At 36.4% G+C, this 21,721-nt stretch overlaps 1 protein-coding gene across 1 annotated transcript in view; it reads right to left on the bottom strand.

Annotated features, from left to right (window-relative positions):
* Nucleotides 1-720: 720 nt before the first annotated feature.
* The window catches only part of TLK1 (tousled like kinase 1), a 70,649-nt gene continuing 49,648 nt past the window's right edge, over nt 721-21,721 (bottom strand). Inside the window, exons 12-21 of the mRNA XM_082312791.1 lie at nt 18,454-18,520; nt 14,729-14,826; nt 11,337-11,418; nt 10,958-11,049; nt 10,782-10,871; nt 9,856-10,025; nt 8,520-8,655; nt 5,876-5,987; nt 5,478-5,585; nt 721-2,477 (exon numbers count right to left, since the gene is read on the bottom strand). Of these exons, the coding sequence (XP_082168917.1) occupies nt 2,301-2,477; nt 5,478-5,585; nt 5,876-5,987; nt 8,520-8,655; nt 9,856-10,025; nt 10,782-10,871; nt 10,958-11,049; nt 11,337-11,418; nt 14,729-14,826; nt 18,454-18,520 (1,132 nt within the window). The 3' untranslated portion in view covers nt 721-2,300. The remainder of the gene's footprint in view (nt 2,478-5,477; nt 5,586-5,875; nt 5,988-8,519; nt 8,656-9,855; nt 10,026-10,781; nt 10,872-10,957; nt 11,050-11,336; nt 11,419-14,728; nt 14,827-18,453; nt 18,521-21,721) is intronic.

Raw genomic sequence — 21,721 nt, 5'->3', positions numbered from 1 at the left:
GCCACAACAGCCTATTCCCAGATGCTAACAACAGGAAAAACAAGTCTGTACATAATTATTGCAATGCATAAAACCCCCTTATTTTTAGGTAGCTGTAAAACTTCCAGTTACTTAAGTAGTTCTCTAACATATTGCCAAACTTCCCTTTACTAGGGGTAACCATAATACATTCCAGATAATAAATAAAATTACAGTTAACACAATCCTACATCCTTTCCTTAGGCAAAACATTCTTTGATTTAACTTCCGATATCGACACATGCAGAATAAGAAGGAATGAAATCTAATGTGAGCCTACAGCTATGGCACGTTCTCCTTGAACCCTGCACTCAGTCTCGTGCTGCAGAGGGTGAAAAGGATGTAGTCCCAGTACTCTGGTGTAATATAACACAGAAAGACCCACTATTTGAGTCTGATTTTATTCTATGAGCTAATTTTATTCCACGGTTAAAGAATTCTAGAAGGAACTGCTGAAATACTTAAAATTGTTTCTGTGAGGTCTATTCAGTGAAATGATGTTTAGGTTACTTCATTATGACAGATATTTTAAGTTTCATGGAATCCTCCCCTTTCACCTCCAATGTTACTTAAATTAATTATTCTACTATTGGTCTTTTGTTCGTAATTAAAGAGAGTTTGCTTTAAGTAGCCAAGTGTAGCTCAGGGATATGGTTAGCTGATTTGCCCTTCGTTGAAATGCAAAAGCACGCAAGGAAAATCTTGAAATTTCAACTGTCATTGTTTATTACTGTTTTGGCTACATTCTCTACAATTTCAGCAGCATCTTAAAGAGACAGTTAATGTTTCTTTATATACAATGAAAACAAAATGGCTTGCAACATCAGAAACAAGAGCAACAGTTTAACTGTACAATACTAAATGAAAACCTGTGGTAATACAGCCTCCTTTTTCTGCAACATGGACAAAATTACATATAGGTACTCAGCATCAAGAATGGGATAGTAAAAAGAATAGTGAACGGGAGAGAGATACACTGTTCTGAAAAATAAGTTTCTACCATACAAGGCAGTTAGAAAATGTTTCACATTTTAAAATATCTGTACAAGCCACAAGAAACATTTCCTTGTTGATAGGAACTTCCAGAAATAGAGAATAACCATGAGCAACTTCTACATCTAGTATCAATGCGCTCTGCAGGTTGAGAACGCAATAAACTGACTTAAAGAACTGTACTGTATATTGCCAACACAGATCTGTTTTACATGCCTTGATTGTTAATGAATTACCTACTCTTAATCTCTCTATAACGTACAGTTGACTTGCACCTTAAGGAGGTCATTTGATACTTTCGCAAAAGTAAAAGCAACGTCATTTAGCAGCAATTAAAAGCGCCTTGAGGGAGACTTAAAAAAAATACAATATCCAATTAGAAAAAGCCATACTTTAAACATTTGTACAGGAATAAGTTGCTGAAATTTAACTGAAAATGTGACATCTGTACAACAATTTACAATAGAGCTAGAAGGGAATTTATCATTATTCCTGCATAGAACATTATACATGACCTGTTTGCATTTGGTTTCATACTGTTGCTTGCTTTTATCAGAAGCGTGGAAAGTTTCACAAGTTTCAATACCACAGCAAGTATAGTATTTTTAGAAAATTGAGTGGATTTCAAAATTAGCAATCTATTTGAGAAATAAGTACCAGGAATTCCATATCACCCTTCCAATCTAAATTCAGTGAAACACCACCATGTTTTTGGAGGTACAAGCCTGAGTTGCCAAATAAAATACAACAATTTTATCTGAGGAATCTGATACAGAACATATCTTTGACCATCTCACACTCCTTACTTTGGTTTCAAAAGATCACTGTCTTGGAAAGATGGCAGTTTATTTAGTTTATAAGCAGGCACGGAATTTTTCCTGTGTTTTCAAATTTGCTCACTACCCTTTTTTATTTAAATAATGAAAAACTACCCTTCATGTTAGAACTTTCCAGTATCAACCAAATGTACTTTAAGTATTAAAAAGATTATTTACAATGTTCCCCAGAAAAAACTAAAAACCTTTTCTTCAGTCTTAAACACAGTACACCTGTTAGCGTGTAACAGGCAGTGTCATCCTTCAATGTTTAAAGGTATTTCTCAGAAGGGTACATTTATTCACAGTCCATGATCCATTCCAATCATACAAATGACACTATGTAGGAGGACTTCAGTCTGAAAACACAGTTATCAAACTTGTCCTGTGTAAAAACACTCAAATGCTTTCAAGCTCAAGTCTGCATCTGGAAACTACACAAAGGTATCATGCCATTCCTCGGTTGGAGAAATTTCAGTACGAAATAATGCTTGAAGTAGGTGGTGTAGGGGATGCTGCTAGCCCAGTCATATGCAAGTTTCCTGAAGAATTTGATCTCCTCATATGAGGGAGAAGATAAGGATCATTAGCCAGCTGGTGGACATCAAATCTGTCCTCTTTTCGGTATGCTAAACAGCGTCTGATAAAGGCCTAGAAAAGAAACATAAGAAGTTACAATACCATTCCAAATAATTATGTCTGCTTACAAGCAAATATGCATGTCTGCCTGGATAAACTAGTTTCTAAACAAATTCTTGTTCTTATGTGATTCAATTCAAATGACAATGTAACATTTTACTACTGAGTCCAGTGAAAAAATGTAACACCACAGGAAAAAAAAAAAATTAGCAAATTAATTGGATTCAAGTATGTATTTCCATGTTTAGGAATTTTATTTACAAGTAAAACATTAGCATCTCACACAATTAGAATTTTGCATGTGTTATCCCTGAACAGCTTAGTAAACACCAGAAGCAAATGTCAGAGGATTGAAGAAGTAGAAAGGAGCTCCATGGAGCTTACAAAACCATTCAGTTGTGCAGCACATGAAGAGCAGATGGAAGATGCAGGGACAGAATTTCAACGCTTTAGTTGACCTTCAAAAGCAGGCATTACCACGTGTGCCATGATTGAATAGAGCAAACCGTGAAATTTGACAATGGTGGTTGCCATGTTCAATAGGCATTAAATAACTAATAGCCTATTTAAGAAACCACTACCTAGCTGGAACTCCTTTCCCAGAAAAAACTCAATCCCATCCGCTTAGAAGTATCTAATCAATTGAAAAATTCTGTAGCTAGCTTCAAGACTGTTCTTGAGACACTATGTTATCCTATGTTTAGGTCCATACAATGTATGCCAATCATTTTGTACTAAAAGTTTCTGTCAAGTTTTATGTCCAGCATACACAGAACATTTGGTCTCCTGAGAGCTTGGGCTTCAACATTTAATGATAGAAAATCCTTATTATTGCTACCGAACTGATTAGCACATCATTACTTAATTTAGAACTTAATTTAAAAGAATTACGTATCTTTTCTTTGATAAATCTGTTCAGCTGTTTGTTCTTTGCTCCAATTAAAAACTGGAGATTAAGGGAAAAAAATCTGTGATACAAGTTCCAAAGAATCCTGCCAGAATTTACGTCTATCATTTACATATCCAGCATGGACAAGGTACAAAATAAAAATCATGCACATCTGTTAATATATATTCACATGTTCTTGGACATTATGGATTTTAATCAAATTCTTCACAATAAATCCTTCATAACAAATGAATTGTTAAGAGTTGTTTGCAAGATCCTCACAGTAACAGTTTGTGTCTAAAATGTTTGTAAAAATACATCATGCTTCTGTGGTACTGTAGACACATTACTGCGATGCAAAGGAGAACATTGCACAAAATAGGAAAAAGTGAGTAGGATCAAAGGACAGTTACAGTCTGAAAACTAACTAACAATGTCATTTCAGGTTCCATATTTATTTCACCTCCATGTTTTCCAAATCAGAATTTCAGTTTACAAGCTGTTCTTTTCCAACTGCCAGGCCTATAAATCTGAAAGACAATTTGGATTCTACACAGTCATCATAAATGGTCTGAATTTACAAGTTAGTCTGAAATTGTTTTATAGCATTTCCACCAGAGAATAATTTCTCTCTCTCTCTTACAGCTATCGTGACAATGTTAATAAGAGTGGAGAACACTGGAAGTTTATTTTAGTCTTTCAAACAAACAAACAGAACATGGAATACACAGAGAATGTAAAATAAGCTGCCAATTCTCCATGCTGAACTGTCTACTCTTTCCTAACATCCTCTATATAAAAACTACTAATGATGAAGAAACACAAAGTTAAAAGACAGGGATATAAAATGTTAACATGTAACATTATCAGTTATATGATGCGTATTTGTCAACTGCATTCAAGGGATACAATTTTTCCAAATGGGGATGAAAAAACAAAAATAGCAAAAAAACTCCCTCAACCAAACAAAAAACCCAGGACAAACTACAATTCTTCAACCAAATGTTCATAACCTTAACTGCAACTCGCTCACTTACACTACTTTTAGAAAATATAACCAATGGAAATATACCACAAACTGCAACAGCAGGTTTATGTACCCAAGAGACTTTTTTTCTTGGGAAGTTACAGCCTCTAGAAACAGACTTCCTTTCCTTTTAATCTTTAGAAGCTAATTCTTAACATTCCTAAATTTTTTGCAGCTTGTGTCTCAAATCTAAGTATGTTTAATTAGTTGCTGAAACTTGAATAGGCATTCTACTACCTTAGCATTTTTTTCAACAAGCACATCTCTACTGCATCTGGCCATGAATACATCTTTCAAAAACAGGGACAGTTTTACAAACAAGTGACACATATATAATGTTTTCTTCCACATTCACAGAACTGGATTTGTGTTACAGATGCTCACAGCAGCAATCATTTGGGAAACCACCTTAATCTTTTTCTGAACTGCTAGTCTGTGGAGATGAGTGATACTACAGATGTTTCACAATAAGATTTTTAAATACAGGAAACACTGCCATCCACACCTTTGTGGCAGATCAACTATTTTGGCAGTCTTATTTCCTGAATCAGCATCAACATATCTTATAGATTCTCAAGAGTAAGAATTTATGTTTCTAAACTCAGCTTTGAATTAATACACGCATACTATGACCTTTCAAGGGGAAGACTGTTAGCAGGCATATCCCTCCGGGTATTTGGTAGTCAAATAGTTCTTCAAGCCAATAAGGCTGCAGAGAATAACATTCACCATTTTCAGAAAGACCTTGTTACTGTTAGCACAAGCCTTTCACAAGAACTGCTAGTGAGACAGTCTGAGTGAGACACATAAGGTCCTCTGGGAAAATGCAAAGCAGACAATTTTTGAGGCGGCCTACTTTAAAACTGCTTGCAAATTTCTGGAACATATATATAGTCTCGCTTTGAAGTACACGATTTTGAGAAGTCCCAGAATAAGTTTGCTTAAATAAAAACATCAAAACACTAGTTCTCCATTATGTTTTCCTACACGTTTAGTTACTACATCCTACAGCATTCTTAAGTTAACAGCAATTTTACAGCTGAATCCTTTATGATGAATGTTTTAACTGTTACTCAGAGATCATACGAGAAGTTACCTTGGCTTCATTGCTTACAACAGGTTTGACAGGGAACTGAACTTCTGTGGCTTTTAATATTGTATTTTCTTGTAAGATATCTTGCTGCGATTGATTGTGGCCAAATGGCTGAAAAATAAGCACATGATTTTCTTCATAAGAGTTATCAAACTACTTTGATTTCATAAATATTTATGCTATAGTAAGTTGCTGCAGTGTTAATACAAACTGCTAACCAGCCTGTAAATGAAAAAGTTTCAGTCAAGATTTTCTACGTTTCTTGCAATATCAGTGCACACCACCGAAAAGTAACACAAGTAATTTTCCATGTAGATCCAAGTCTTTATGACTATAATTCACAGTCTACTGGAAACAGGCATTTACACTAAAACTCTAAGATTTTCAAACATTTTCCTTACCTTTCTACCATAAAGGCATTGGAAAAAGATTACGCCAACTGACCATACGTCAACCTTATTAGAAATCTTTGGTGGCTCTTTGCCAACTACAAAACACTCTGGAGGCAAGTACCTGGAAAACAAAATATGCATCTCAGTGTCCGCAAGTTGATGTATGGCATCACTAGAACTTGTTCAAATATCAAATTATGCAAACACTTCACGTACCTATCTCTGATCTTTTGACAACTGTACAGTTGCCTTATGATCTGCATTCCAACACCTTGCACACCCATCAAAACTGACATCACAGTTTTTTGTATAGTCAGTCAGTCAAATTGAAGGTCTATTTCATACAAGCACAAATAGTAACACTCTTTACCTACATCACTAATTATCACTTTTTAAAAATTGGGATCCTAGGTTAAGTATGAATCTTCTCCATCTATCAGAGCAAGAGAAGATGAAAGCCATATAGGGCATTTTACAGCAAGGCCTGGTTAGGAATCAAGGATAATGCAGATATGGCTTAAAGACCCTTTACCTAAGTTTTTAGTAAGAATGATGACATTAACCAGAGGGGTTATTGACAAAGGTGATTGCTGTTTCCATTCCTATAATCTGCAGGAAGCCATACCTAAAGAGCAGAAAGTTGAGGAAGTTCCTGTGCCATTCTAGAATTACAAAAGAACTGGCGAAATGGAACCTCCTTAAAAAAACAAAACCAAACCTCCAAAACATATCAATATGGGGGCAGTTAAGTATTATTGACTGTAATATCTAAAATGGAAAAAGGCATAAAAACTATTAGGGCAACTACAGACCAGACCTTCTTTCATCAATGGCATATAAGGCTTTAAAAGAAATTTTGAAGAATTATTTGTGGAAATAGAAATAAGCAGAAAAATGAGATAAGAACGCAACACAAATATGAATTTCACACAGTATCACAAAATCTCTTCTGGAATACTCATGTACAATTCTGATTACAACCACCAAGAAAAATGAGCTTAAAGTGGTGCAAGTGCAAAGAAAACTAGTAAAATGATCTGAAGAATGGAGAGCCTACAATTCAGGGAAAAAAAAAATTGAAGGCTATAAAACCACTAAGGAGCAAGTACTAGGAAGGGAAACAATCTACTTCAGGGAGGACAGTGTTGGCACAGGAGCAAACAAGTATAAACTGGCCACAAATAAACACAGCCTGTAAATTAGAAGATTAGGTTTCTAATGATCAGAGAACTGAGGTTACGGAACACACTTCAAATCAGATTACTGGGGACAAAACACTAACTAAATTTAATACAAACGTCTCTAAGTTTACAAAGAGATTATGTGACCTAACTGCCTGGAAAGGCAGGTAACCAGACCCAGCGACTGAGGAAATCCCTCCCAGGACTATACTGTTTGTGCAGTATGCTCTAAACAGACTCATCCCCCACCTCAAACTCACTCAAGATATTTCCCTCCTTAATGAAGATTTTGGGCTCAGAGAAAGTGTGAATCAGAAATGCAGAGATTCATCATGAACCTATAATGCTCACAGACCTTTTTTGATCTCTTAGTTTACAGCACCACTAGTGCTTGTGGCATTTTACATGAAATCCAAAGGCCAACATTTTGCGACAAACATTCCTACAATAAAATATTTAAATTTGTGTTTAAATAGGTAAAGCATTAAAAAGAGCAGCAAAAGCCTAACACTTCTAAAGTACTTCAACTTGAATAATCGTCTTTTCACAGCATGTGCACATTGGCATTTGTGCAAGAGTATGTGTGTTTTCTTTTTCTAAAAAATCTGAAGGAAAAGGCAAAAACTTTATTATGTGCAACTTCCGAATATGGGAAAAGTTGCAGAGCAAATGGGAATGACACTGGCTTCTCTGTTTAGAGTTAGGTTTCAGCTCCTGACTCTGATCTTGCTACAGGCAGAATGAGGAGAGAAAGAGCAAGTGAATTCACAAGTAATAACCTGGGCCAATATAGGCCTTCTACTCCACCCACTCTGACACCGCTACCATGCACCCAGGCTCAAAGAGCTACTGTGCCATGAAGAAGCTGCATCTTTAGAGAGTAAATTCTAGAAACAACTTTTCTGTAAGCAATGAAATGCTTATTGTCATTCCAGTTCTGTAGGCAGCTCTAAAACTTCAGGTTTTTGGACAAGCATGCAAGTGCACACAGAAAACAAATCACAGCTGCTGAGCTGTCATTAACCTTTAGGATGGAAGAGTAAATACTCTTTTGTCCTAAGGACATTACCTGCTGGTAATCCCTGCTCTAAGATTTCCAAGGACTAAGCACCCACACTTAATCATCATAGCTCTGTCAAACGTCTTCAGCCACCTGCAGCCAAAGATTAAACACTGCTTCTTCAGGGAAACCGTGTTTCTAAATCATAGTGATCACCTCCACATTTTTTTATATCTATATATATATAAAAAAATATATAAACAACACACATTCACACTCTCTTATCTTACTTGTTATGTTACCATTCTAACATTTGTGAATATCAGCATTCACAGTACTGCACAAAAATCTTTGTCAACCATGTTAATATTTTTAATCCTAGCTCTCTCTCCAAATTGGCTTTATAAGAGAGCGTTTATGAAACCTGAACAATGACCCGGAGTCTAAACAGCAAAATCAAACCAGGCATTACCAGTAAGTTCCTGCTCCCTGTGAAGTTAAATCCATTCCATCCACACCATAGCTATCATCATCCATTATTTTGGACAGGCCGAAATCAGTAATTTTTATTTCTCCACATGCTGTTCCATCTACAAGAAGGATATTACCTGTCCAGGGGAAAAAAAAAAAAATTACCTCAAAAAAAGTAACAGAATGCTTTATTTTCAAAACCAGGTTCAATTTTCAGGAACATCTAACTTCATGAGGGGTAAGTGACAACTTTACATCATCTTTATATCTTCAAGTCTAGGGCAACTTAACTATAACAAATTTCAGTGCAGTCTCAGGAACTCTCTAGGTTATCATCATCATCTGAAATGGCTCCCTCAGCTGGGAGCTGGCTGGACAGCGAGGAAGCACCAAAATGTAGTGAGCAAACACCAAAGCATAGCAGTATACCAGTTACAATGAAGTTTCATATTTTTCTGCCCAGAATGAATCCTACACTACAGGTTTCAGGGCTTGCATATGACACAAAATTGTGCCAAGAAATTGCTGCAATACTACAAATCTTACTCCATGTGTTAAAGTTGTACAATAATTTCTTGATGTAACAGTTATTTGATGAAGTTCCTCTGAGAACAAAAACTAATGAGACTAAGAATACATTCTGTACTATTCCATAACATGAAAGAAATCTATATGAACGATTTATTACACAGCAGCAAGCAAACAGGCTGGCACTAAGAGTTACATTACAAACCCCATGCTTGGAAGTGTAGCAGATTAAAGTACCTGAAAAATACAAGCATCATTCATGCAAAGTGGTAAAACAAAGGACATGGAATCAAGACAGAATACATTGTTTATGGCAATGCTTATTATTCATTGTTAAGAAAACTTCTGTAAAGTCCTGTTTTGAAGTGCTTATGCTGGGATGCTGAAAGTGATTGACCACCTATTTCAATCCTTTACATGCTAAGAAATACATAAGGGAAAAATTATTTACACACCAGCATTCCACAATGATCAGACAGGATTGAGCCAACTAATGATCTTATCTGTTTATACTGCTAAATATCAATGTATGTGCTATATGATTTTTTTCTACAAATTTTCTACAAATTCAAATAAAAATAATACAAAGTAGAAAAGTTATGACAAACATTTTTCCAAAGAAAAGACAGATGATTTTGGCAATAAAACTAGAAAGAAAAGTACACGCTTTTTTCACTTGTTTACAATAAGCCTGACATACAGAAGATAATTTTGGTATTTTCAAGCATGAATTACAACCAAAATAAAGGATAGGGGGGAAACAAACAAACAAAAAAAAGACATTTTCAATCATAATATTCCTCATTTACCTGGTTTAAGATCATAGTGTATAATAGGGGGCTTGATCTCATTGAGATACCGTAGTGCATTTACTATTTGCATTACAATGGACCTAGCTTCCTTCTCTGACATCAATTTATGTTGCTTGAGATAGAAATCCAAGTCATTGCCTTCACAGTATTCTAACACCGTGCAAAACCTAGGGTAGAATTCAGAGAGACAAAATTAAATAACGTATCAAACTGCACCATCAGAAACCAGATATGACAACCTAGTTTTATACTGGCAAGTTTAAGTAACAGCTGCCTGAATATTAAACTATATGAATGAATTTGTTAATAGAACACATGGAATAACTATTAGCTTATGAAAACCGGCATCAGTCATACCATTCATACTCACCAAAGGAGAAAATGCATCCATATTGACAAGAAGTTAAGTTAAAAAAAACCCCCTTATTTATGTAGGCATGTTTCTCAACAGAAAAACATATTCACTATTGCTTAAGATGTGACACAATTTCATGCAAAGAGGTGCAGCCCAGTGACCGTGGGCCACACTTAGGCTAATAACGCTCCTGATGTCATTTAGTCTTGAAAACTTGTCTAAGCTACAGCAGCCTTTCAGAGCTGCCCTGCAGCAGCCCTTGCTCTGCCCAAAAACATTACAGCACTGCATGTCCCTTTCACCCTCAGGACATCCTGCAGGGCTTGCTAGTCAGGTGTTGCAAAACACTGTTTTCATCACTTTATAGAAGGCCTGCAATATTTAGCTGAGACAAAATTCTGCAACTAGTGTGGGGTTTTTTTTAAGTCCCCTTAAGGAAACTCTAAATGCTTTGGCTGAAAGCAAGAACATATTATTTTTGTTCAAATACTCTTAATTTCTGTTTATCTAATGTACAGCACTAAAATCCTTGCCAAGTTCTAGAAAATGTATCATTTTATGTACTTACGTATCTGTATCCAGGGAGAAGTAGTCATACAGTTTAACTATCCGGGGGTGATCCAGTTCTTTGTGTATTCTATACTCTCTGCAGGCATGTCTAAAAGAAGATGGATACATTAAGCTTCTACAATCAATAAAATGCTATTCGATTTAACATATGAAGCGTAAGTCATTAATATTTACTTGTGGTAGTTTTCTTTCTTTTCATCCCTCCAGCTTTTGTTAAGCTGGTGAATCTTCACAGCAGCATATCTTTGTTCATAAAGATCAAAAGCCTGAAAAAGAAACCCACAAATATGGGAAAGTTATAACCGAAGATGATAAAAATAACACCCAGTAAACAGAGGAAAAAAAATTGCCATGTAATTCACAAGTCTATTGATAAGTCTATTGTAATGCTATCTCCCTCCACGGGTTAATCAAAGTTTGTTCATCCAGTGTTTAAAGAGTATACCACATTACAATCCTTCTGCTTATTTAGATCCCCTCCCCCCGCCCCGAAAATTAAATGTATAAATGACATGGGTCAAACATTAGATTTAGCAGACCCAAGACACTCTACCTTGTATACTTCACTGAAGCCACCTCGGCCAAGTAAATGGAGTAACAAATACCGTTCATTCAAGGTGGGGTGATCTTTAAATCTTGAAAGAAAAAAAAATTCATTTAATTCTATTTAAGGTATACAAATAAGTCTAAAATGTAAACCTCTCAGTATTACTTCTCAAATGGAGCCTTCTTTTTACTAGCAATATATAATATGCTGAACAATATTACACCATGTGTAACCTTATGGCACAACTATATAACACGGCCAATTTCAGTACCTTTTGACTATTTAGTGTACAAATGCTATCACAACACCATCATCAAACCAGTCAATTCTGGCAAACTTTTTGTTATTTTTCTCTATTTTTGTGAGGATAAGAAAAGCAGCCCTAAATTTAAACATGAGATATAAGGGCAGTCTCTGTTGTACCAAATTTTAGAGAATTCTCAAACTTCAGTTTTCTGGAACAGACAAGGAACATATTCTTCCAATTTCACATGGAACATGACTGGACCTGTTGTACATACCTGTCTCTTTTTAATAAAATGGATTTTATATAACACTAAGAAGTTAACAAATAACAAACAGCAATACGGGGAAAACACACCAAAGGACTGAATATCTGCTTGTACTCTAATCAAAAGAAAGAAGAAAACACTCCTTCCAAACACAAAACGATGTTGCAGGACAGAGAAAAGGACCATATTCTCTCCTGAAACGTGCAGAAGACAAACTACATCCTTCCATCCAACCAGGGGAAAGGGAGGTGAATACTCATCACATTTCCAGTGCAACGATGAGACAACTATACTCATGAATCTAGGACCAGCTCCAATTATACTCCATAGAAAACTTTAAGGAAGGGTTTAGGGCTAAGTTGCCAATAGGTCACCCCATCCTTCCATGTTCTCTACAGTTTTGGAGGTGTGGTCATAGTCAAGTATCTGAGGGAAGATGCATGTTCTTGCTTGTTGTGCCCCTTTTAAACATAAAACTTCCCTTTTCCTCACTATGAAAATACTTTATTTCAATGCTAAAGACATTTTTAAAAAAATCATGAACAGTAATACACTCAGTGTAGAAGAAATAACAAATCTAGAGGTAGCATCATTAGGCGATTGATGTCATGTGACCAGTAGCCCAATTCTTTAAACCCACACTCAACAAATTTAGATTCATAATTTCTTGGTCCTTCTATTACATGCACGCCTCTATTAGGGCCAATCTTGTGAAGCTTACCATCTTCCCTCTCCACTGCTGCATTTGCTACTCTGTGTGTCTCTCCGTGGCTCAGAACCTGCACCTTGCAGGTAGCCCCAGCATCACATGGGCTCTAAACCCAGACAGGGAAGCCCTAACCTGCACTCTCAACTTGTCCTGTTATCCCAGTGCAGTTGTAAAGAACACATGCATACATCCAAGTTTATCCATCTCTAAAATGGGCAATATTCCTACTCTTCATAGTCAAGGCTGGAACCCCAAACAGGTGAGTTTGTTGTCTACTTTATATTCGGGATGCTTGGGGAGGGCATACATGGGTAGAGGGACGTAAAGGGGAACGTTGCTAAAACAAGAAAGAGGGCTCAGATTTGCACCACAGCTGGAAGCTGAAAACACAACAGGATTTGACTCAGGACCCAAGAGCTGCTTTGCCTCAGAACCCTCTCCCTTATCAAATGGTCAAGTTGCCAAGACATGTTAGGAAAGACAGCAGGGGCTACAGACCTAGATTACTTCTCCATTGCGTCTGTCTTCTGTATTATAAGTATAAGCTGCAGCTTGGCCACTTCGTAAATACTCAAGTTTAAACTCCCACAAATACATGAACACACAGTTTAAAGCTTTTCGTTCTGTACCATAAAATACGTCAACATCAGCTGCAGAAAATCAGCAGTGAAGATGCAGTATTCTGCTTGTCCATGCCCCGTAACTCTGTTTTCAACTGGGACTGTAATTTGGACATTCTTTGCCCCACATACGCAGTATTTACACAGTCAAAGCTTGTCATTTTTCTATGGCATTTATTCCTTCTTGTCAAAGGACCCCCCCCCCCTTTTTTTTTTTTTTTTAAGAAAAACCCTCTTCTAAAAAAGAAAATACTCTCCCATTGAATTCTAAGCATCAACACCCATTATTTTTCATATTCAAAACACAACACCAATTTAGCTATCAATTAGCACTATAGCCACATGGTAACAAAAATTTTCTGTATTCCTGTAGGGTAGGTATGAGGACCATTAAAACAGTTAAGTACAATTTCACATTTTGTTGCTTTAATGTTTAAAAGTCTTAGCGTATAAATAATTCTATTGTGTCTGAAAAGTAAAAAATAAAATAAAATCCTGAAGTCTTAAGGCTACTGTTTCATAAACATTTACTAGTGCAGAAAGAAAGAAGCCCAGTCCCATCATCTCCTTCCCCCGGCTGCTCATTCCCTCCTTGCACTGCCCTCTCTCCTCATGGCAGCATAAGAATTTTTGCAACTGGGACAAAGAACTAGACCAGGAAATTGATCCGGGGTTAAAATTAATCCAGAAAAAGAAACCACAGGAGATGGTTTTAACTTGGATCAATTTCCAGTGTCCATTCAGTAAAGAAGTGCCATTGCAAGCATGCGAAAGGGAACAGGGCAAGGGCATAATGAAGTAGTGAGGGATAGGCAGAAGCAGTTCCTTTCAAGCAACAGTGCCAGCTTAAAGTGCTGGTGAAACTGTAGTGTTAGTGTTTGTACTCGCCATCATGGAAAACAGACTCATTTTTTTAGTTATGTAATTACTACTTTCAAATCTACATAGTAATAGCTAATACTAAATAACAATTTAACATTATGATATATTTCTATGCAAGCTGAAGTAGAGAGTAGCATTTAACATAGTACAAGAGGCTTCGCATTTGTCTTTTTCCTACTAGGTACCTGTACCAGGTAGGAATGAAATTACAGTGCAATAAAACCAAAACTAATTTTAACGGCATCACAAAATTTCTGCTGTTGCATCAGACCTCCCCGCCATTTTCTTGCATTATTGTAAGCTAAGTGAGTGGCATTAGGTTCCCTTACAAGTATTTTTTTTAAGTCTAGTAATATGGTCTAGGAAGTTTTAGCTCTCCCGCACTATAAGCTGTGTATTTATGTTTTTTCTTGCATATTCAATAAAACCATTAATAAGTTATAAATAATATATAACTTTATATATATAAATAAAACCACAATAAGTTATAAACCATTAATAATTATAAATAATTATATTTTTTAAAAGTTTAAATAAGTTGCATTTAAAATAGACACATAAACAAAGAGAACCAAAGAAAAATTTATGAACAAGACTCTTCTCTGTAGGTAAAATGTGATTTTAGAGCATTATTTTAAAAATAAACATGCAAAATTAAGACGGTAAGTCTCTTACTGTGAATTATCTTCATTATTTATTCTTTTCAGTTCTCTTATGTGAAGATTCCTAACTCTTTCCAAACGTTCAAGTTCTGCTTGTATTTCAGCTTCCTCCTGCAAATGAAAAGAATGAAATATAAAAGCTCATTTACTCCCCGTTTGAAAAGGATATTTTTACCCCTGCATCAATACTAGTGGTGATGGAGGAACATTACATTACAAAACCCTGCTGAACTAGAAGAAAGCACTGCTTTTCTCTTAAAGCCAGAAAAATTCAGAAAGATAAGGCAAAAGCCTGTTTCAAGGAACCTTTCTGCCCACGAACCCACAGGTAATGGGATGTTCACAGTTTTGTTCTGCACTGTAGGGATGCTATTTGAAATGAGAGGCAGCTGGGTTTTGTACCTCAGCCAAGGAGAGAAATTATCTGGGAAGCGCTCTGAAATTGATGTACAAAGAAGAAAAAAACTGAGATATGTGCAGTTATAGATTTTGTACAAACTGACAAACTAAGAAAAGACGTTTAAAATATTTTGAGGCTGAAGTGCAAATCAAAAAAAGAATAAACGAATAGGTCATTACAGCAGAAAGGTTCTTAAGGTGTTGATACAAGACACCAAAACCAAGCTAATTTAAAAAGATTTTTCCATTTGTATCTTATTAAAATCACAAATACAGAATGTGTATTGCCTAAGATTTTGAGTGCAATTTCAAAAGAAGCATGTCAGATATGTGCACATTCCCTAACTAATTTCAGCACCTAAAATTATCTCATCTTTATGTTACATATTAGAAAAAACCGAAATAGTTGTTTATTCAGATTCTCCAAAAAAGTGAAGAATTCACGATGCCTAATTTGTGGAAACCTATGTGTCTGTACTCGAAGTGAAAAAGGTATACTCCTTGAAAGACATTGTAGAAAGGGTTATATTGATTTCAGTTAGTACCTCTAGAACTTGAAAGTTTGAATAAAGGGGAGACAAAATTAGTCCATACCAGAAAGCTCGTAATTATGGAATTATTCTAGCTGAAAAGGAAAAAGAAGGCCTGGCATCTGATACGTATTTTTTTAGTAGCAGTGCCAGTGGAAGCGGTGCCCCACATCATCTCTTGTTATTTTGGCACAGCCTCTTGTACAGCCACATGGTGAACCAAACTGGAAAACTAATCAATCTTTACTTTTTTTTTTTTTTTTTTTTTTAAAAAAGGTGAGGCGCAAGCCTCACAAAAAGATACATATTTGGTTTTTAAAAGGATCTAGATCAGTTCTACAATCCAATTTAAACTGTGACTGCACAACCTGGTGGTGCTGGTAAAAGAAACAGGGCAACAAGTCATAGCACAAGGGGATGGAGGCAGAAGTCAGCCAAGAGGAGAGAAAACGCTGTAAAGCTGGCATTTCCCAATACTGTATATCATAAAACCACATCCTGAAACAACAACTGTATTGATAATCTAAACCACACATTAAATGACCACATTTCCAACGAGTTGAGGAATCCAGACTAGATGATTTCAGTGGATATCTTGAGTCCATCCCCATAAGCTAAGGAAAAAAACTCTCATCCCAGAAGAAGACACTAGATCAACCTCCATTCAGAAAACAAAAATCAAATTCCTAATAATTTAAGACTAAGTAACACTAATCTGCTAGAAGATCTGGCTGGACCATTTGTTTTTCCTAACATATAATGTCAAGGGTTTTCCTCCCGCCCCTGTTTCTACAATGTTAAACTCTTTTTTTCATATTTAGATTAATCCTTGCAGTTCTCTGTTAAATACCCTAAAATGATATGCAGTTCCTCATAACCCAATAGTCCTTTACAAAGAATTCTAGCCCTTCTCCCCCCGCAAAAGGCCACACACTTATGCACACACAATTGTCTATGTTCTTCCCAAAGGCTGACAAAAAAAAAAAAAAAAAAAAATCCATCAGTTATGCCTCTTTTGGGCTTTTTTGTTCATATATTATGCAATTCAGTGGTTCTCAAAATGTGGTTCATAGGCCAATGTTAGTCCAAAGAGAACTGGCTGGTTGCATTGTTTCCAGCTGTTATTTAGGACACTCAGGCTGTGAATACCTTTAAGCAAGAATGAACCAGCTTAGCTGCCTCAGGTCACTGCTATATAAAAGGAAGTGAGAAAACAAGAGCCTCTCTCCAGGACCAAAGCTGCTAGCTGGAAAAGAATTTCCTGGGGAGCAGAAGGAAAAGAAAACTGGTGGTGGCAGCATGTACAGGGCACCAAAAATAAGAGCACCAGGAAAGCATCTGGAGAGTGAAAAGGAAGAGGAGCAGACAGCAAAACAGCATATGCAGAAGGAAAAAAGAAAAAAATGTAACCAGCAAAAAAGCACTAGGGAAGAAATATAGCCACGTAAAAAGAAGATAACAAAATTGTTTTTCGTAGTTAACAACAAAATCTGTATCGCACACAAGAATTAAAATACAAGTATGTATTTTTATTATTATTTTCAGATATATTCAAACACGATTTGCTAAGAAATAACATTTGTTTCCCCTCTGGCAGTTAGTCAAGGAAGTCCCTTCTTATACAGAGTACCCCAGCACCGATGCTCAAGGTGAAAACAAAATTTGGGTATTCAACACCTTTGTAATAGCTTCCTTCATATGTCACTTAAAATTTCCATTAGACTTCAAAAAAGTTAAAGCATGGAAAAAAACCTACAGAATTTCCTAACAGAATTTCCTGTGAAGCTGGTGCTATTTCTAAAGCATTAACAATGAAGAACTATGTGGGCAGTCTACTTCACTAGTGCCAACAAGTTTATATGCAGATTCCCTACCACAGATTCAAGTACTTTCTTGTCATATTCTTTAAAAACAGCATCAGTGTTCTCAAGGGGCCCAGTTCAGTTTATTATAGTAGTATTTATAACAGGTGACTTGTACATTTGAAGAGAACAGGCCTGAAACAGACTCTTGCAACATTTCAAGGGGAAAAACACTATGACCAGTTATGACTCAACAGATAAAGGTACTTTCCCTTTCACACTTGTTGAGATATTTCTGCCTGCTTCAACTGTCATTCCTTTTCACAGGTTATTCCTCAAAAGCTTTGCTTGAATAAGCAATAGTTTGTTAATACCATAATTATCTCATTACACAGATTTATTAGAATGATGAGCTTCAAGAAAAAAAGTACTGTTGTTTTTTTAAAAAGTCAAAAAATGGAGTAAAATATGCGACTGCAAAAATAATTTAAGATACAGAGAAAACATTTTCCATAAAAGTAGAAAAATTATATTCTCTCTTGTGATAGGTAGTATGCTAACTGATAACAACTGAAGTGGATACTGCAGATGATCAAAACATGATATTCATTCAGAAATGCAATGTTTTATAAATTCGACCTTTTTAAAGGTCAAAATCTAGTGTAAAAAGCCTATATATCAACCTTGGCTGACTTCACTTCCTCAGCTCTGAAACAAGAGCAGTATTGGTGGCATCAGCACTGTTACAAGGATTCAAGGAATCAGCACAGTCTTGCACTGAATGGACTCACTAGTGCTCCCCTGTACTCCCAGTGTTTATGGTAAGTTGCAAAAAAAAAAAAAAAAAAGGAAAGCAACTATCAGATATAAAATTGCACAGCACTTTTAGTATTATGTTTTCTAATCAGATATCTCTCAACAAGCCCTCTCCTTATTTTGATAGCACTAGTTTTTATGGTTTTGGACATGATCAAAAAAGATCTTAGAATAACAGACCATATACATACCTTTTTGAGATGTCCTAATCGAAGTTTGAAAATTTCTTCCTGTTCATGATACTCTGCTAGAGTCAAACTGAAAAAACAAAACAAACCAAACATGTAATTATAGCTTTGATATGATGGTAAAGAAAACAACAGCATTCTTACTTAAATACTACAATAAATACAGTATCTTATGCTAATTATTTACTGCCACAATACTAGGACTACATTTTTGAATGATCTGAACATCTTGGTTCGTTATTTCAGGGTCAAAACATACTTACAGAATGCCTCTGTGTCTGGTATTCTGGAATATTAACTGCCTCTCCCACTGGACCATTTCTGGTCTCTCAGATAGCCTGTTAGATTATCTGGGTGCATCCTAAATCATATCACCGTCCCAGTGTTTTAGCTGATGCTACTTCACTGCTTGGTTCACAACTCTTAGTGAACCAAAGGACAGAGATCCAGAAACCAACTAGACAAGACTGATAACACTGGATTTTTGAGCTGTGATTTAAAGAACGTAGTGCAAAACCATACATTCCAAGTTCATTAACACTACATTTTGCATGAGACCAGAAATTCAGTTTTGAATTGGCATGCAACTCCTTTGCTTGTTCTCTTTTCATCTTCCTTTGAGAAAAAATTCCAGGCTACAATTAATTCAGTGGCCCCTCACTGTCTGTAGACTTGCTAGGACACAAACTCAGTTATCATCCAGAGGATCTAGACCGTTCATACAGATTAGTAACTAAGAAACCCACAAACTGACCGCAGGCAGTATCTGTCTGACAAATGAACAAAAAAGACACAGAAGACAAACCACCAAAGAAAAGAAACCAAAGAGACTTCAAGTTCCAGAGAAGAAATCGTATGCATATGATGAAGGGGGACCAGGGATAGGGAAGGAGAAAGACGTATGGCCTCCTTGAAAGGATTCACACAAATCCCTATGAACAAATTAAAATTGAACATTTTAGTGTTTTGCCTAGGTCTACTATTTCTTGCATGATGCAAAGCTAAAACTAATAGCATAATATGTTTTCACAAAGTCCATATTTTAGCGCATTCAACTGTCCTGGGAAGATAAGTTACACAAAGTGTTTAGAAGGCTATACATGCTGTTCACATTGCAAGTCTAAGGAACTAGAGTGTCTTGAGAATCACTAGTAATTTCCCCAGAGGTGAGGGACACCAATTCAGATTTCTCTTACAGCAAATGCCAGCTTCGATAAAATTTGCAGCCATCTAATGAACTGTAAAACTTCTTCCTCCCTTTTACATTTGGATGAAGTTTGCCATAGTTTTCAGAATTCTAAACCCTGTGTTTATTTGGTCTCAAAAGTTGTTACTAAAGGAGTGCATCTTTTCAGGATAAAACCTGGTGGTTCTGAAGCTTTCATAGAGCCCTTTCCTATTCCTGATTTCATAAATACTGAATTTCACTGCCCCTTTTCTGACTCGGCCAGGACAGAAGATTTAGTTGACCAGATATTTTCCATGAATATTAGTGAAATTGCTCGATTCTTTTTTGACCACAGCATCTAAATTTCCAAGAACCTGGAAACAGCTTCATAAGACTGTAGTTAATTCATCAACCTTCTGGTCTATAACGTATAGATCAGGTCACACCCAGATCAGGTGACAAAAGCACCCATGACCATGTCCTGTCAGAATTTGAGAAGGAAGCAATCCTTTCTTTTAAGAAGCATCATACAAAGTTTCCCGGCATCTTTTTTTCCTACTGGAATGAAAAGCAGCCTTGTATTCCAGTCAATAGACATCCCCAAACACTCTGAAGGCAACAGAGTGAGGAAATTTGCCGCTCCAAGAAAGGCAAAAGGTCCCTTAGTACCAGATTTTGGGACTGAACGTTTATATTCTTTTCCTGGCAGAATCTCCTCTGGGGTTAGACAATTTATGCTACATCTTAAAAGAAGAGGCATTAAAGCAAATGTGAAATGGGGTGTCTCAAGAGCTAGGAAAGCTGGCAATGCATTCTCTGTGCAGTCCAAACAGCAGCAAGAAACCTAAGAAAACAATGCTCTAATTCCTGCTCGAATGCATCTGCTAGACCTATCAAAGAGAGCATCAAGGCCACGCTAGACAACTCACAGCAGCATCCCTGACATTTTTTCAATACTTCTGCTCAAACAGCAAACTACTCTAACACAGATTAAGTTCTCAATTAAAAAAGGCAAAGGATCAATGCCAATGTGTACGAGGTTGAATATTATTCTTTCCAGATTCTTGTCTGCAGTATAAATTGCAGGTTTGTGCCTTTCCAGAAACGCAGATAGTGAAGTTGTCTTTCTCAGAAAGAAAAGTATTTAAGTGGCTTAGCAAAGCTGAACCACAAGTAAAACACACTGAAAATACAAAGTTTATGACACGACCTTCCAGAATTTTCATTGAACACTGAGAGCTCTAAAACCATAGATCCCCTGAAAAACTAACATAATATAGGAAATATCATCCTTTTTATAAAACCTCAGCTATCTATGCAGAGTTATGACAAAGTGCCTAGACAGCTCTACCAAGTATTGCCTTCCAAAAAGTTCTTAAATAGCCCTCTTGAGCACAGAGCACAAGTTAGAGGTCATATTGAAAACATTAAGATTTGAAGTCACTCTTTCCATATTTCCATGCTATATCCCAATAAACGACTGTTTTCCATTTTTCTATTTCCTTACAAATCTAACTCTATTAGAGGCACAGCATGATTCACAGCAATTTGAAACTGTCATTACTGACCACCACGTTTTGGAGGAAGGCATATAAAACGCTGAACCGTACAGAGACATAGTCACTGTGGATTTTGTTCATTTACTTATGAAAACCAAAACATTATTCCCTCATAGTCAGAAACATTTACTTTTTTTTTTTTTAGAAGTAGGAGTTTATTACTTTTTATCTATAAATATACTGTACTTTATATTCATATTAAAATAGCGTACAACAAATAGCAGTAAAACAATGACAGTGTGCATGCTGTCTGTTTTCTGGCTATAGGCCACCACCCCGCTGCACAGGCTGAAAACATCCAGCCTAGAGACTGCTTCCCATCAGCCCACTGCTTCCCACCTGCATCCACCCGCCCACCGCCTTTCACAGGGCAGCAGCACACCGGAGGCACCTTCTGAAAACAGAAGTCACCTATGAGACACCATCACTTCCCACAGAAGGGGTTACTCCTCCATCACCTGAGACACACAAGTCTCATCAGATGCAGAGGAAGAAAGGTTGAGGAGCACAGGGGAGGGATGCTCGCCAGAAACTGGCTGCTGCC

This window comes from Platalea leucorodia (genome assembly GCF_965183815.1).
Source record: "Platalea leucorodia genome assembly, chromosome: 5".
NCBI classification, from domain to species: domain Eukaryota; kingdom Metazoa; phylum Chordata; class Aves; order Pelecaniformes; family Threskiornithidae; genus Platalea; species Platalea leucorodia.
This window is presented reverse-complemented; position numbering and strand designations above follow the sequence as displayed.